Raw genomic sequence first — 17170 nt, forward strand, 5'->3', positions numbered from 1 at the left:
CAAGTGAAATACAAAGAAAAATGTGTACATTTTTGGTTTAAGCCATCAAGGCCATCTAATATCAAGCATATTTTTTCAAAGTCAGACTTGATCTTAAACAAAATAGAAGTGGTAAGAGTGAAACCAATAGCTGGTTGTTTGTTCACGCTTAGGCTGAGGTAGATAATAGGTTAGCTTCTTGGTGCCGGCGTGGTTAATCTCCCTAACCATATGTCAGTGGCTTGTCAAAGCACACAGAGTGCACAGCAGTAGGACAGAACCATGCGGGACAAGAAACCTCACCGTGCATCCACATGTAAGAAGTGTTACTTAATGTAAATGTTGGGATAGTGGTGGTTTAGGGGTAGTTGATGTCATGATGCTACATCACAACCAAGCTAACCATAACCGTACCTCCCATTCCAGGAGACAACAGCGGGCTCAGGGAGGAGGTAAGAACCAATCTCCATCACCGCAACACCAGTGGGATCAGCAGTCACCCAGCCCAACGGAAGCAGGAGACAACAAAAACAACAGTTGGTCGCCTCGCCAGTATCAAGGCGGACATGTACAACGACAGGGCGCACCCGTGCACGGATACAGCCAGAACCGACGCTGGCACCCAAATCAGAAAGGTCCAGGACAGCAGAACCCTGCTGGTGTTGATAGAGGACAACCTCTGAGAGCAACCAAAGAGACAGAGAATGTAAAAGTGACAAGCGACAAGCACACACGACAGATGGAGGAGCTTTGGGACTGCAAGAGTCCCGCTGAGTCAGACGCAAACGCCTTGTCAGACGTGACAGCCGGCAAAGAAAGCCCCGGCTCCTCGGGCCAGCACTCGTCCAGGGAGCCCCAAATCAGCTTGCTGCAGTCGTCCAAGGAGAGGCTGCAGAGGAGACTAAAGGACAAGGTTCGAGAAAGCTGCTTACTTTATGTCCTTCACTATTAAGCCAATCAAGACTACGTGCGTGTGTGGATGTTTGCAGGCTACTTTCATCTTTATCACACACACACACACACACACACCTCAGTGCTTTAGTCATTTATCCAGTTTTGGGGGGGGGTTGACTCAACTGTTGCGTGACTCAGCTGTGTTCTCTGATGCTTGGCTGCTCAGAGCTGACAACAAAGGCACGATTCATGAACATTCATCTTCAGTGACACCCCTTGAGCCACTGCTTTACACAATTTACCTTATAACCATAGATTTTAATCATGTATGTATATATATATATATATATATATATATATATATATATATATATACACAGTATACACACACACGCACACATACACATACAGTGCTGCTCAAAGGTTTGTGAACCTCTTGAACAATTTGGACTTTAAAATAAGCAGTCAAGTAGATCAGGTAGAACAAATTGGTAGCTAAGCTAACCACTGAAATGGACCCATGAAATGAGAGGTTTAGCAAAGAAATTGTGCATCATTGACTGAAACAGAGACCAAACCACATCACTTTAGTCTTACCCAGGTAAACCCATACAGGTCAGTCATGCTGAGAGGAAAATAAATCTCAGGGGACCTCAGGAAGTGGGTAGTGACAGCACATCTGTCTGGGGAAAGCTAAAAAGTCATCTAAAAAAAAATTGCTTCATCATTCCACTGTGAAACAGATAATCTGCAACTAGAGAACAATGAAAATTACTACAATCCTGCCTAGAAGTGGGCGACCTTCTAAAATATCAGAAAAAAACACAAGAAAATTGATAATTCAGGTAAAAAGGCAACCCGAACATCACATCAAGGGATTTGCAGACCTCTTTTGCTGCATCTGGGACACATGTGCATGCTTCAACAATCAGAAGAAAGGTAAATCGACAAGGTTTTCATGGAAGGCTTGCTAGGTAGAAGCCTCTGCTCACAAAAAAGATCAATGTTGCCCATCTCAACTTTGCCAACGAGTACCTGGACAACACTGAAGCTTTTTGGAAGTCCCTTCTGTTGGTCACAACTTAAACAGTCATGGTTGGTGAAAAGTCAACACTGCATACCAGCAAAAGAACCTTCACCCTTGAGTGAAGCATGGGGGTGAGAATGTTAAATTCTGGGCTGGCTTTTCATCCTCAGGACCTGGACAACTCCACATAATCATGAATTCAGAGGAATATTGTGAAATCCTGGATCATAGCCTGAAGCCGTTCTTTGTGAAGTTACAGCCTGGTAGAAGATGGATCATGCAACATGACAATAACTCAAAGCATTCCAGCAATACAACCAAGTAATGGCTGAAGAACAACAAGATTAATGTTCTGGATGTGCCCAGTCAAAATCCTGACTTAAATTCTTTCAAAATACTGTGGCAGGACCTGAAGCGGGCAGTTTATGCTAGACGCCCATCCAACGTCTCTCAACTGGCTGCATTTTGCAAGGAAGAGTGGCAAAAATCCCCCCAATGTAGATGTGAAAGACTGATTAATCACTAAAGAAAGTGTTTGGATGAAGTTCTCATTGCAAAAGGAGGTGCAATGTCCGATTAAGTGAGAGGTTCACATACTTTTACACCCATGAAATCTGAGTTTTTCTTAAATCAACAACATTATTTTCAATGTCAGCATTGTAGATTTGGGTATGACTAAACGTTTAATAAGGTTATTTTAATATTTTATACAAAAAAATCTGACCATAGATTTTCTGGCTACTTCCCATATTCCATAAACATTCATGGTAGCTTCCTTGAAAAACTCAAAACTGTCCATAGGTGTGAATGTGGATGTCAATACTTGCAACCGACCAATCTGGGTGCAGATAATAAGAGTTACTCAGCTCTTATCTTTCCCCAGGAGGAGGCGCTGACGGAAATGTCGAGTGCACCCAGTATGGACCGCCTGCTGAGGTTGCTCAACAGCATGAGGAGCAACAGCAGCGGTGTTGAAGAGCAGCTGGCCTCCTTCATGGAGGAGGCACAGAGCTCGGCGCGCTCCGAGGAAACTCTGACCCAAGTTGTTGGCACCATCTACGACAAGGCCATGTCGGACCGGAGTTTCGCCGCCACCGCCGCCAAGCTGTGTGACAAAATGGCACTCTTTATGGTGGACGGGACCAAGTTCAGGTCCCTGCTTCTCAACTTGCTGCAGGTAATCCTCAGCTGCTTTCTCTCAGAGAGCCCGTTAAAGTGCCGCATCAGAGGCATAACAAGGATCCAGCATTTATCAGTGTGTAACCGTTTTACATAAATGTCTACATTATTTGCATCATTGTCTAGTGTGACATAAAAAACATGTTAATTTATTTCGCCACAAGGTGGGAGAAGGGAGTTTCAGACACCTGTCCCACCTTTTCAGTAACCCCATAAACACAGGCACCGCTTTCACCGCCGTTACGACTCTAATACTACCTCCAAAAGCAGAGTGTTTGTAGGACTTTTGCACTCCATTTCAATGTCAGTGCTGTTTATACAGAACACCTGCCTGTGTCATTTCTATAACCAGTTTCACACAGTCGATTCATCATATACTTCAGAAAGAAAGTTTAGTCATTCATGTGTTAAATGATATTTTATATATCAAAAGTACTAAACGCACCAATACTCAGTCTCCGTGAGTGCTCAAAGCGTGAATACTCATACTGACATCGGTCTGAAAAAAGTGGTAATGAACATCCCTAGTTAACTGTGTGCGTTCACACAGAGACACAGCATTATTAGCCCCAGTGTCTTGTGCAATGTACTGTATATAAACATGGTAGGTATTTTCACACATTAACACAGCATCCCACAATCAGATAATTAATAGATGTCTGCTCTAGTGTCTTGTGACATTCCCTTACACATCCCACCTGTTACTACACTGATGATACTCAGATGATACTCAGATGGTGAAATATTCTTCATCCCTCATTTCTTGTCAGTGCTATTTGTCCAGAACAGTAACTCATAAAAAAAGCTAAACAAAAAAGGTCAGTTTTACAGGCTTTGTAAAAGAGGCTGTTAATACTAAAACATTGCAAAAATGTTATATCCTCTTTGATTCCGCAAAATTTCTGCACCTCAGCCATAACAAAAAGACCAAGAAAGGATCTCCTTAAGCCTCTTATTTTTTTTTACACACATAATCTAATGGTGGTGGAATACGGCTGCAACTCGGTGTACTTTCATACAGTTAAACAGCATTCCACAGTCAGATAATAAAATGGCATCCACGCTAGCATCTGGTAGCATGCAAGAAACGATTAATCAACTCTCGATTTCACAGTCAACCAAATTCTTATTGAAGCGCTTAGTAAGGCCATATCTTAAAAAAAAGCATGATCTGTGCCTTCATGCATTGACATTAAAGACTTCAACATCTTTGCGTGGCTCAGCATAAAGGGACTGTAACATGACAAATCACCTTTTTGAAGCTTTTAGCCATGTTAAAATACTAATTCCTCAGCAAAAACATCACCAAAGTGGTGTTTTCCTCCATTCACCCCTCTATGAGAAATTTTTGATCATTCTGTTCTCCAAGCACCAGCCCCTCGCAACTCGAGAAAACAAGCGGGTGCTCACTCTATGATGTCATTAGGTGAGGCCCCATCCCCGCACCTCCTCTGCGGACTAAACACACGCCCACTTTCTCTGAGACCTCCATGCTCGCAGAATAGTGATAAAAGTAGGCTTTTATCAGTAATCATTCTGTCCAAATAAATTCAAAACAATCAATTATCCTACACATTTACCATGCCAATTGGCATTGTCTTAAATTCCCAGAGGTTCCGTGGCTAAACTACCAGTACATTTCTGCGCTTTTGAACCTAACTGAATGAATGGTGTAGTGGTTAGAAGGTCCCGGGTTGGCGCCCCACTCGGGGGTCTTACCCCCCAACCCCTACACCCACCGCCCCCCCTCTCTCTCTTCTACGTTGTCCTCCACTACTATTTCTTGTGGCAAGGTGCCATTTTGTTTCAAACGTTTCTATTTATTTAACTGGCTCTCGTGGCCATTCAGAGGAGAACTCGAACGCAGCGCTCCAGAGTTTTGTGGGCGGGGCACGCAGCAGCCGGCTCGGACAAGAGGGGTGCGGCAACCACACGGGGAGAGGCGGGGGTTTACTGAACCGGGCGTTTTACGTCCGAGTTACAAAAATAGCCAGCAAAATACCTAATATTTCATAAAAAAATTACATCACCATGGTGTCAAAGGTAAGATTTAATCATTATATGCCTATAGTTAACTGTGGATGGGCTTGAAATAGCGTAAAATAATACCTTTAAAGCAATGAAAACTTAAGAATGGCTCTCAAAACTAAACCAAAGGCAAGGGATTGAAATTCCTTGACGTGTCTAGCACAATTTGGCATCCTGAAGACAATTCCAACATGATTTTCAAAGAAACACAAAAAGTGCACGCCAGGTGCTAAAAATATGTTTTAAAAACAAAAAAATAAGGAGAGTGCAATGGGAGTAAGTGGAGGGCGACTTGCCGTTGAGACATTTGGACCCTTAAATGTCACATGAAGACAGCGTGGACATGTTCGTCTCAGTCGACCACCTTAGGACACTTTTGTGCCCTGGGTGTCTTGTCCGACTCGCTGGAGCTGAGAGAGGAGAGCGCTTATGGGCTGGAGACACCGAGGGAGGAGTGGTGGACTTGTATTGAGGCAGTGGCCCGTGACGTCGCGGGTGAGGAGAGACGATCGCATGGGGAAGCACAGAGATCATGAGGGCTGAGGAAGGCCACCGGGGAACAGCTAAGATGGTACTTTCTTTGAGGAAGCCACGAGAGCGCAACTTTGAAAGTTAACGCTTGAATAGAAGCGGAAGGAAGGGTGAGGGTGAACGTTGATGGCTGTATCTTTAACCTGGGATTCACTCCAGCAAATCTTACTGGGATTTGATTAGTTCATTGTTAAGAATTAGGTCAATTCTGTGATTGGCTGGCAACCAGTCCAGGGTCTAGCCTGCCTTTTGCCACAAGTCAGCTGAGATAGGCAAATGGGGTGCATAAATTCTAAATAGTTATTTAACACCTAACTAAACAGGCTTCCTTTGACAACGTGTTTCAGAAAGAGCACAAAAAAGTGAATAGATGACTTTTTCGTCAAATAACTGGGATAAGTTTCACCAAAAAAAAAAGCTAATTGGTGTATACCTGACTAGTGAACCACAAATATTTGAGGAAATACTGTACTTCTTTTCCATTCTTTTAATTTTCTTGTCCTCCTGACATTTTACTTCATAACACTTTAAATGTCACACATGGATTCACGAAGGCCCTGCCTAATGGTATTATTTCAAGGTTCACCTATGTGTCAATGCGGGCGACAATTATCGCGTGACCATTCTGCTCATTAGTAGCCAAGACGTCGATTGGTGCGTGTCATCTTTAAGAGAGCTCGGCCTTTTCCAACCAACTTTATCACCTCTGCTTGACTTGAGGGCGAATGTGTTGCCGTACTCTTGCAGGTTATTCAAGAAAAATGTCAGATGTCAGTGCAGGAACTCTTCAAAGTTTTACTTGTAACTCCCGGCGCAACATCTGTATAGCTGCACTTCAACCAGTATTAACCCAAACACTCATGGTTCACTGGCCGTGACTTGTACAGTGCATTAACATTAGAAATTCTTCTTCTTCTTTTTTTTATCTGGATTTTTGTTGTAAGGTTAATGCCTACACCACCTACAAAAATTTGGTTTTTACTGCTTCTAATAAATGTAACATTCCTAATATCCACCTACTAGATAAAGCAGGGGTGTCCAGACTTTTTTTCATTTAAGGGTCTCATTTGAAAAAATGGAAGAATGCAAGTGCAAAACCAATCCATTAAGCCATTTTATATTGTTGGTTTATATATGTATGTATTTAAAAAAAAATCTGCTATATTACAGCTTTATGCTCAAGGTAATAAGGCAAAATAGTTTAGGATTTGGGGGAGTGCCCATGGCCTTGTACCCCCACTACAGTAGATGTACCCCTGCACTGAGCAGATCTCCACATTCAGAACCAAAACAAGAGCAATCTGTCATAAAACGACATGTATTAAAGCAGTGTTCATTCATGCAACGTTTACAAATCAGACAGGAGCATAAAGTGCTTTCAAAATGGAATTATCTTTACTCAGCATTCGGAAGAGAAAATTGGTGACTATTTGAGTTGTAAATAAATAAATGGTTGAATAAATGGAAATACATTTTTGTTTGTGTCTTTGCACATCTATCAAAGCTCCATATAAGTAGTTTGGACACCCCTGAGATGGAGAATCGTAACTCGTATCTCTCTCCCTGCCATTACGATCCACAGAAGGACTTCGCCCGCCGCGAGGAGCTGCAGCGGTCGGATGCAGAGGCGTGGTTGGGCTTCATCACCTTCCTGTGCGAGGTGTTTGGGACAATGAGAAGCAGTTCCGGGGAGCCCTTTCGGGTCTTAGTGTGTCCCATCTACACCTGCCTGCGAGAGGTGCGTATTGTTGCACGTTTTGAGATTATGAACAGGGCGCTACTATTGTGCAGCGGGATAAGAATACAGGGCACAAGAGGATGAGCTAAGTTACCACAGTACTTACATTTTTATTTGATTGTTATCAATGGCCAAGAACTGTTTTTCATCAAAATGTATAATAATTATGACTTTGCTACTGCAAATGATGATTGACTTTGATTTTGACTTGTGTACAAATTTGGGTGTCGTCGCTGCCGTAGGAATGGAACTCTCTTGTAAAATGAAGACCGATAGTTCAACACTTTTGATCACAAGTGACATGCCAGAAGCATGTAGTTGCCAAACAGTCTAGCATGAGCAGCTAACGTTAGCAGTCTACATTGTCACTTAATGCTCTCTCTTGTCAAACAGCACAAACTGAAAATCCACTCCTTTGCAAAAAGCTACTCAGCATACTTAGTAGATACTTAGTAGATAGTCTTATCTAATCATTGCCAAAAACAGGAAGTAGAAACTTTCCAAGAAATAATGGGTAACAGCGCTAAACACTTCTCGTCATCCACATCACTGTCCTTGCACTTGTACTTGGAAAAATTAGTATTTCAGATTATTTTGCCGGATTGTGACATACGAGTGGCACTAATTTACAATTATAATACCAATTTTTTTATGCACAGACTTGCTTTAGCTTCTGGTTAGCAGCACATACCTGATAGCTATAATACCAATTTCCCCAACAAATTTGTCCGCCCATGACTTGGAAGCTAGGCTAAGCACTGGCTCAGTGGCATCCGGTCTGCTGCAATGAGTTTTGTTTTATTCACAGATTAGCTTTCGCTTCTGGTTAGCAGCACATACCTGATAGCTTATTGAAGACAATGCGGAGGGTGAGGCTGTGTTGTGTTTGCAGATGTGTCACATACACTGATCCCCACACACTGATGTAATTGATGCTGATGTTTTGGGGGGCGCTTGTTTGTTCTTAGTAGTTTGCATGGTCATGGTAATGAAATCCGTACTTGTTAATGGCCCAGCAATATGTGGAGCGGGCTAAACATTAGCTCATTTACATGAGACAGGAACCCCACCGAGACAAGTTAATTTCATCAAGCCAGAAATATCCTAAAGTGTCTTGTAATTCTCGATCCTTGATGAATTTTGACAAAAGCTTGCCACAGTATATGTGAATTTGTAAAGTTTGTTTAATCTCACCTTTAAAAATGTCCCATTTACAGTCAACCATCCTTGTCCACATGTTTCCAATAAGAAGAAAGCACTTAAGCGCATATTGCACCATGCAAGTTTAGTTTCCTGTTTTGCGTCCTGACCCAGTCTAGACGCTATACACCGCAGTGGCTTTTTCGTTAGTGGCGCAACCTGCCAGGACGCCATTGCTTCCAGGAAAGCGCACGACCCAGGGTTTAATTCTCATCAGCAGGCCACGCCGCCTTGCACATGTTCGTCTCTGTATCCATGGAAACCATGGGTAGGGTCACCACAGCAGGGTGACCGCTGTTCAGAAGGCGACCTATGGGGTATTGAAAGAAGGAAGCAGGGGAGGGGGGGAGAAAGAGAAGAGGTGAGGGGAAGCTGCGGGGAAGAACTGCGGTCAGGTCAGAATTTGCTGTACAGGAAGTTAACTGGCAATGAAACAGGTAGAAGAACAGCATGAATTGACTTCAATGTGCAGCACAAGCTATAATAAAGCATTTACTGTACTATCAATTTTCTCCATTGGAAGTAATAGAAAATTAGTTAATCAGTGCAGTGCAAACCGTTAACTGTACTGCATTACTATTAGTGACCCTGTTATAAGTGTAAAAAGAAAATTAATAATAAAACAATTAATTACATACCAGTACACTATTATTACTTAGGGCTGGGCAATAGGGCCTGTTTGGGTTTTAATTTTATTATTATTTTTCGGTAAATTAAACATGCTAAAGAAAGTTTAGCTTTTGTTTTTTGCCCCGTTTTGGGATTTGCTTTACAGTATTTCTCCTGATACCAAAATATATATTTTCCCCAGCATTAACTGACATTAACTTAAAAAATATTTATTTATTTATTTTATTTTTCTTTACAGGTAATCTTAAAAAAAGAAGTGGTTCCTCTTTGGAAAATGTCCATTTTGTGAAAACATGTACCGTCATTTTAACATGATAAAATCAGCCATTGAACTTCAATACTGTCTGATCCATGCCTGTAGTCGAAAATGTAACGCTGCACCACTTCGAGGTGTCTCGCTCAGTTTTTTTCTGTCTTATGTTGGAGTTGAGGCAGGCAAACTTGGCAAATTATTTGCAGTTTGGAAACGCATACCTCGGGTCAAATATTTCGATCATCATGTCTTTAAATCACCGCTTTTGCAGTTTATAATTGGGCACCATGTCTTTGACAATGATCAGAGCAAATTATTCTGTGATTACCTTCCACCAGACTCCTCTCTTGTCATATGTGACTGTGACATGTGCAAAACTGTTCCACGTTACAAAAAGATCTGCTTCCGCGGTTCTTGCATTTTCCCTCATTGTTCACACGTGTGCCCTTATGCGATGTTATCACACACGAAAAAAAGCAAACCAACTGACATTTAAAGTCAACCACACAAAAGTGTTGTTAGCCACATTAGCGTCAGTTTGCATTGAAACGCCGACGCCCCCATTCCTGTTTCGTTGTCACCCCCGGGGGAAATATCCTCTTATTGGCCGCTAAGTGCTCCACTATGACCACCAAGCGGGTGGCAAGTGCTCATCCATTTAGTGCAGGTGCCGCACAGTGGGTTTGTTGACGCTTTTTCATTAACAGCGGCACCTGCAGGAAGATACTACCGGGAGCAATGTGAATAAATTAAGCGCCACTCTTGTACTAGTTGCTTACGACGACTATGAAATGCCCCCGAAATGCCAAGTGCCAGTTAACACATCATAGCAATCCCCATAAAGCATGCTTGTCATTTGATTCGTGTAGTGTAAATGCAGCCTTAGAAGATTAATGGTCTGTTTTTGGAGGACGTTTGAAGACAATCTAAACAATACATTTCCCTGCTAAATTGTATACATTTTTCCTCGGAGCGTAAACAGGAGAACATCACTGAGAACGGGATATTTGTCTCTGAATTATTCATCAAGTATCAGCATGTTGCCGCAGCAAAAACACGGTACAGAAACAACTTCCTCTTGCCGGTCGCCTTAAATACAAGCTTGATTAATTGATGCATTGCCTGTTGTTGTGTAGGCGAGACAAAGAAAAAACATACAACGGATTTGTTTTGCTTTTTTAGATGCATATCTTCTAGCAGGAAACTTGTTTCTGCAAAAAAAACTCATCTTTTATTGAAGCTGGTGACGAGTGTGTGTGCGTGTAGCCTACTGAAGTATCAGTACACCAGTGACACCACAGAGACTTCCTTTTCCACTGCATGACTACTACTCATTGAACCTTTTCCATTGGAAAAAAACAGTTAGTACCCGGGTACCATTTTGAGTAGTCTCCTGGTAGCTAGCAGATTCGACGCATACATGCTAAAATTAGCATGCCGTGGACTTGCCACAGTCTCCTCTTTGCTGCTGCGCTATTCTGTAGTTGCCCTCAGTCTCCTCTCAGATAAGATTTTGTCACCTTGTTTCAGAAAGAGAAAAATAATCTGTTGTTTTTATCCTAACTCGTTCCGGCTGAATAGAAAAGTTGTGGGACTGGTGTCACAATGGATATACAGCCTTGAGATATGAGTGACCTGACAAGTTTTTGGATAAACTACCGGTAGCTGTTGTTCCGCTTTTTTTTGCGTTCAGCTAGCTAACATGAAATGCCAAACGCCATGGGCGACTTCCTTCTTGGGTGGCTGCTATGCAAGCACTTGCAAGCACTTCCTATGTTATTATGGTAAAGTAGCCCCAAGTTTACCTCTTCTTGTGCACTGAATATTGGAAATTATTCCGTTTAAACTATTTGGCCATATAATGATTAATTAATTACAAATAATGTACCTTTGCTTATTTATATATGCCAGCAATGTAAAGTGACAGGCAGAACAATAAATAAATACTCTTCCTTGAGATGGCCATGTGATGTACCATGTATCCACTTAATGTGACATTTTTGTTTGTGGGTGTGCCATGTTGTTTTTTTTCGAATGTAAACTATGTGCCTTGGCCCAATAATTGTGGAGTGAATCTGCATTAAGTACTGTATGTATGTACCTAATGAAGTGTCCATTGTCTGCTTTTAGTTTGATACACTTCAGTGGAGTGGATGTGATAGAGAAAGGCTAATACTTGACGAAAAAGGTGGGATCGCTGGTCCCAATGCCAGAAATAGTGTTGCTATGCAACTATTGGAAGCCCATTTGAAGTCTTCCAACTTCCAACGCTGCCTGCGCGTTTGTGTGTGTGTGTCTGTTGTTAGTATAACGATGAAACATGTTTGCGTCTCAGCTGGAAATTGGTGCATCCCATCAAAGCGTTCTTTGACAAAGCAATCAGTGACATGTCATTTGTTCGGCAAACACGCCGACGTTTGATCCATGACAACAACGACAGAATCGCTGGCATAAATATGGATGTTCTTCACTCACGTTTGCAAAAAATCACAGCTGTCCTACTTTTCACTTTTCTGATCAAATGTCGTTTGAATGCAGGAGGATGGATTGGTGCAGGGGGTGGGGGTGGGGACTAACTAAACGGGAATCACAAGAAATTCCCAAGGTTTTCCTAGCTTGGTTATATAATAGCAAGCAGGCACAGATCTCCCAGCTTGTCAGGAGATGCTTTGAACTTTGTTCTTTTTCCACATTTAAAAAAAATCTAATCAGAATGTTTCATAGAAGTATTGATGATTAATGACTGTATTTGAGTTAAACGTCTGTGCAAGATCCCCCAGAGAACTCATTAGGTGATCATCCCGCCTATGTGGGATCGTCATGCTGTCACAGTGTCCATCCACGTATGCTGAGGTGACGCCTAAAGGCGTTACATGACAGTTGGAATATAATTGTGCTTGCTTTATAATCTGCGTTTCCATGACATTACTTTTCAAGGAGATGTATTATAATTCATTTTATTTTCACACTTTTATTTAGACCCTTTCCCAGATGTGACATGCTTTTTTTCTCAAAATACCCTAAGTATCAAGAATTCTAGACACATTTTACGCACCTGCTTTCTTGTCTTGCTAAATTTAGCCTGCCTTATGCAAGTGTGTGACTATGTGCCAAAAAATCTATTTTCATTTAGTACGATTCAGAATCGATTTTAAATGTCCAAAGATTTATTTTATTTTAATTATTTTATACTGTTTTGTCTGTGTGTGCCCCTATTTGGAGCGCTGTTCATGTTGTACCCGATTTGGCCACTTAGGGGCAGTGTGGTTCCACGTGGTCTAATACACTGTTAAGTTGTAGCCACATTAGAGTAGAAGGAAGTGTGGAGCCATTCTTTTGAGTGATAAAAGTGCCGCGAGTAGCGCGCTAATTAGCATTAGCGAGTAAGACTGGAGTAGATCATTACAATTCCTTGCACATCTATAGATTGAAGCAAAAATCATTGTCAATCAAATCATTTAGAATCAAAAATCATTCTTAATCGAAAATCGATTGTAAATCGAATCGCAGACTCAGAAATCGGAATCGAATCGAATTGTGAGACATTCAAAGATTCCCACCCCTACTGTGTACGCTGCCCAATATAGTGCTGGGCCAATGGCAAGTTCGGCTTTCAACACCCAAGCTCACTGAGCGACCGAATATTGTGCTATCAGATGCTAACGCTGTTAGCAAACATGAAGCTGTAATACTACGACTTTATTCATGCAATATTTCAACACTTTTTCTCATAAAATGACAACTTTACTTTTACTCTTGACTCACGGTTAGAAACAAAAGTGCTTGAAATGGATCTTATTTTTGCACACCGTACTGTACAGTTGCATCTTGTCTTGTTACTTCCTCGTCTTCCTCACCACGCTGGATGTCACCGCAATGTCGGCACGCTTGCATCGGCCCTAATCTAAATTGGCACTGAGTCTGTTCTTGTTCCATGTAGCTGCTGCAGTCCAAAGACGTCAAGGAGGATGCCGTGCTGTGCTGCGCTATGGAGGTGAGACACAAACACACAACCATTTGCATACCACAAGACAGTACACTGTAAACTGGGAGTTCCTTAACTTTTTGGGTGCATGGACCTCTTAGAGGGGAGACATTTTCTTTCACGCCGTCCCACCAGGAGTAGTAGTAGTATTTAACACACAGTTACTGTATAATACATCAAGTACTTTCTACACATCTTATGCTTGCTGTTTTGTTTCGCACATGTTGAAATGTGCTTGCATTGTGCTGAGAAGTGTGTTTTACCAAGTTTAAATGAATTTACGTGTAGGAGGGGTTAACGCAGTAAAAAAAATATCTAGACGTGGTTTAGCTGGTGTTGCATTTGGTATTCCAACGGTGTACCTGTTGTTTGTCCTCGTGAGTCTTCTGAATAATAAAATAGCAAAGGGGAAGCCGAATTATAGATGAAATCTCTTTTTGACCAAATGAGTTTTAAAAACAGGCGCACATTGGCAGTAACAAGGTCAATCTGTGCATAGTTTGTCCCATTTTAAATTGACCTATTGAAATTAAATAAAAAAACAGAAGTGATTGCTCAATTCGCTATTTGGTTTTAATCTAACAAGATTCAATTTGATTGTTGCCTCAGATAAAAAGTACATTGAAAAACAGGGCACTGACTGAGTTTGAATTTAATATTTAATTGGTCATGTTTATGTGATATGGAAGTTTGGTAACTTACATAGTAAAGATAGCTCGTTAGCCTCCACAGTCAGTCAGGGCCACCATCCATGAATTGATCCATGACATAAACCTGATCACTTAAATATTAAAATCAAATTATTATGACCATGATATTATAACCAGCTTCATGATTACCAAAGGGAATTACTGCCACACTGAATATAATGTTAAAATGATCAGACAAAAAGGCATACAGTACTTTATACAAGTGAGAATACAAGAGAAGTTGTAATGTTATGTGAGAAAGACGTTACCAGTACATTGCAAAAAAAAATAAAATGGTAAAGCTATGAGGGAAATAAGTCGTAATGTCATGAAGTAAAGCTGGAATGTTCAGCCAAAAAGTAATATTACAAGAACAAAGTCGTTATGATGCACGAATAAAGTTATAGCGAGAAGATTTTTTGGCGATTATATTACATCTTTGCTTTCTTTTTCAATGTGATTGAACAAATAACAGGTGTAACAGCAGTGCAAGCCGTCATTTCTTTTTGTTTCTCTAAGCAATACTGTTGATGAATCATTTGAGGTATTGTGGTTGTGGCCGCAAACAAGCTAATGTAGGATCCTTGCCAAATTTCACGACCACACACGTCTGACAAATTAAAAATTACATTAAATTCAGTCCTTTGTGGTCAATTTCATTTTCTATCTTTAACAGAGCCTAAAATTGAAAGTGAAAAATCTTTTCTTTTTCTTTTTTGTAAGTGTTGGACTACAGTGGTACTTTGGCGTACGTGGTTAATTTGTTCCATGCCCAAGCTTGTAAATCAATGTCGATTCACCTGGGAGAGTCATTTGCTGAGAAATAAAACATGAACCACATGTCTTGTGTTGCCAAGCCCCGTACCAAGTCAAGTTAGGACATTTCAAACCCTCTTGATCAAATTGGTAGGTTCAATAAGTATAAGTCAAATTTTTCATTTGGCGAATAAATGTGATGGATGTGGCAGAGGGACGTTTTGAAGAGGAGAAATAAATGTTGGCAGCACGTTCATTGACTCATTGATTTCCTTCATCAAGGGAGAATGATTATAGCATCATCAACCTGGTCCAGCAGAATTTAACGCTTAATTATTCAAATTTGTCAACTGAATTGAATTGAATTACTAAAGGAATCCAAATGTTTAGTAGAGTTACTATTATGTACTTTGTTAATAGAGCTTTTGCTGAAGGATTTGGTCAAATGTAGTAAATCTTGAATTGACTAGGGCAAGTCGGAGATTAAAATTAAGTTGTTAACGAGAAGGGCAACTCTGAATTCCCATAGCCCCATTCAAACAGCCTCGTTTTTAATATTTATGTGTGCTGAAATATTTCGATTGGGCACCATTTCTGCTGTTTTTGTTACACATAATTTAACCCAGTTTATGATTGAGTTACCAAATTGAAATCTTTCTAATGTTTTGAGAGAGAAAAAGACCATTCCACACTATCAGAGACGTTCTTGGCATCTATTTGTAATAATGTATATTTCATAGCTTTCTTGTGTTACGAAAGCTCTGTTTGTTTGTCGTAAACCTGTTTTGATCATTGTTAATATGTAACTAAAAAAAAATCTTTTTTTTTTTTATTGTCAAACGCTGATTCAAAATTTGGAGATCAGAAATAAAGAAACTTGTAGATTTTTAAACTAATTGGCTGGTTTAACTTGCTTCTGTAGCAGAGTAATCAGTGCACTGTTGAGAAAAGGTAAACACTTTCAAAATTTGTCACCTGTCAAGATGCAGATCTTCTTTTTTCTTTTTTTTTTACTCTTCATGCACAGTTCAAACTCGGTTTACTTTTCTGGGTTATTTCCCTCGTAAAAAAAAAGATTTTACTTTTTTTTTCTCCCTCAGTTATAATCTCTCCTCGTGACGTTTCTTTGGCTTTGAACTTGTGAAACTAATAATGTGTCATAATAAAGGCTCTGAAAGCCTCCCACTTATATGCCACAGACTGTGTAGTGACAACTAATTTATCTGCATTCCTATAAATTCTTCATCTAATAACAATTTTTATGTTGAAAAGATGGGTCTTTAGCCATTTTTTTCTTTACATAACAAACAGCATGGCGCCTGTTCAGAAGCACAATCGAGTCATAAAAGCAGTCCTGATCTTGTGTTGTACATGAAAGGAAGTTAGAAATTTGTTGGGCATGTTTGATAGGTACCTGCGTGACAATAGTATGCCTTAATCTCTCTCCAAATCGTCACCCTCTTAAAATAATTGGCCGTCATTTAAAAAAAAACATTTTGTTTAAACCATCTCCTCGTGATGCATAAGGTTAAATTTTTTGTGATTCCTGAAAAACAAAAATAAATAATTTAGGCGATTATTTTAACAAATTGTTTTATAACTATTCTGCTCCTGTTATATGATTGATTGAGAGAGAAGAAATAATCTGCCACTACTGTGTTCATTGAAATGGAAAAGACGGAATGTGACGCAGATTAAAAGGTGCAAGACTTTCTCTTGCTCCTCCTACAGCTGCAGAGCGCCGGGCGCCTCTTGGAGGAGCAGCTGCCCGAGATGATGACAGAGCTGCTTGCGTCCGTGCGCGACAAGATGCTGAGCCCGGCCGAGTCACCCCTGACCCGCTCGCTCTTAATGGAGGTAGTAGAGCTACACGCACACCACTGGAGCCCTTTGGAAGCTGTCACCACGCACTACTACAACCGCACCATCCATAAACTCACCACGGCCTAGACATGCCATTTTTTTCCCCAGACTCTTGCTACAGATGATGGTTTTTGGGCCGCTAGGGGCAGTGTAGGACGGCAGCAGCTTGTCCATTGGGAATAGAGAGATGTTGGGGGGGGGGGGGGGGGGTCTTTGTCTTCATTGTCATCTGCCCCCTCCTTTCATTCCTTCCTCCAGCCCTCGTGGCTGATAAAAGACAGAAAATGGAGGCAGGGCGCAGACACGGTGCTGTCTGTCTGCGCCGTCTGCCCTCCCCTCCGCAGGGACCCCCGGGTCAGGAGGTCTCGCCGCGGGACTCCTGCACGCCTACAGCAACCCCCATAACCTCCCAACCCCC

At 41.2% G+C, this 17170-nt stretch overlaps 1 protein-coding gene across 3 annotated transcripts in view; it reads left to right on the forward strand.

The window, feature by feature from the left end:
* ctif (CBP80/20-dependent translation initiation factor) overlaps positions 1 to 16940 on the forward strand; it is a 46568-nt gene extending 29628 nt beyond the window's left edge. For all 3 annotated transcript variants that reach the window (XM_086097242.1, XM_086097240.1, XM_086097241.1), the window contains 5 exons: positions 406 to 892; positions 2784 to 3077; positions 7221 to 7376; positions 13400 to 13453; positions 16621 to 16940. In XM_086097242.1, the coding sequence (XP_085953368.1) occupies positions 406 to 892; positions 2784 to 3077; positions 7221 to 7376; positions 13400 to 13453; positions 16621 to 16839 (1210 nt within the window). In that variant the 3' untranslated portion in view covers positions 16840 to 16940. The remainder of the gene's footprint in view (positions 1 to 405; positions 893 to 2783; positions 3078 to 7220; positions 7377 to 13399; positions 13454 to 16620) is intronic.
* The last annotated feature ends 230 nt before the right edge of the window (positions 16941 to 17170 follow it).

Source organism: Leptonotus elevatus, chromosome 15 (assembly GCF_054856555.1).
Source record: "Leptonotus elevatus isolate MCC_2025b chromosome 15, RoL_Lele_1.0, whole genome shotgun sequence".
Lineage (NCBI taxonomy): Eukaryota > Metazoa > Chordata > Actinopteri > Syngnathiformes > Syngnathidae > Leptonotus > Leptonotus elevatus.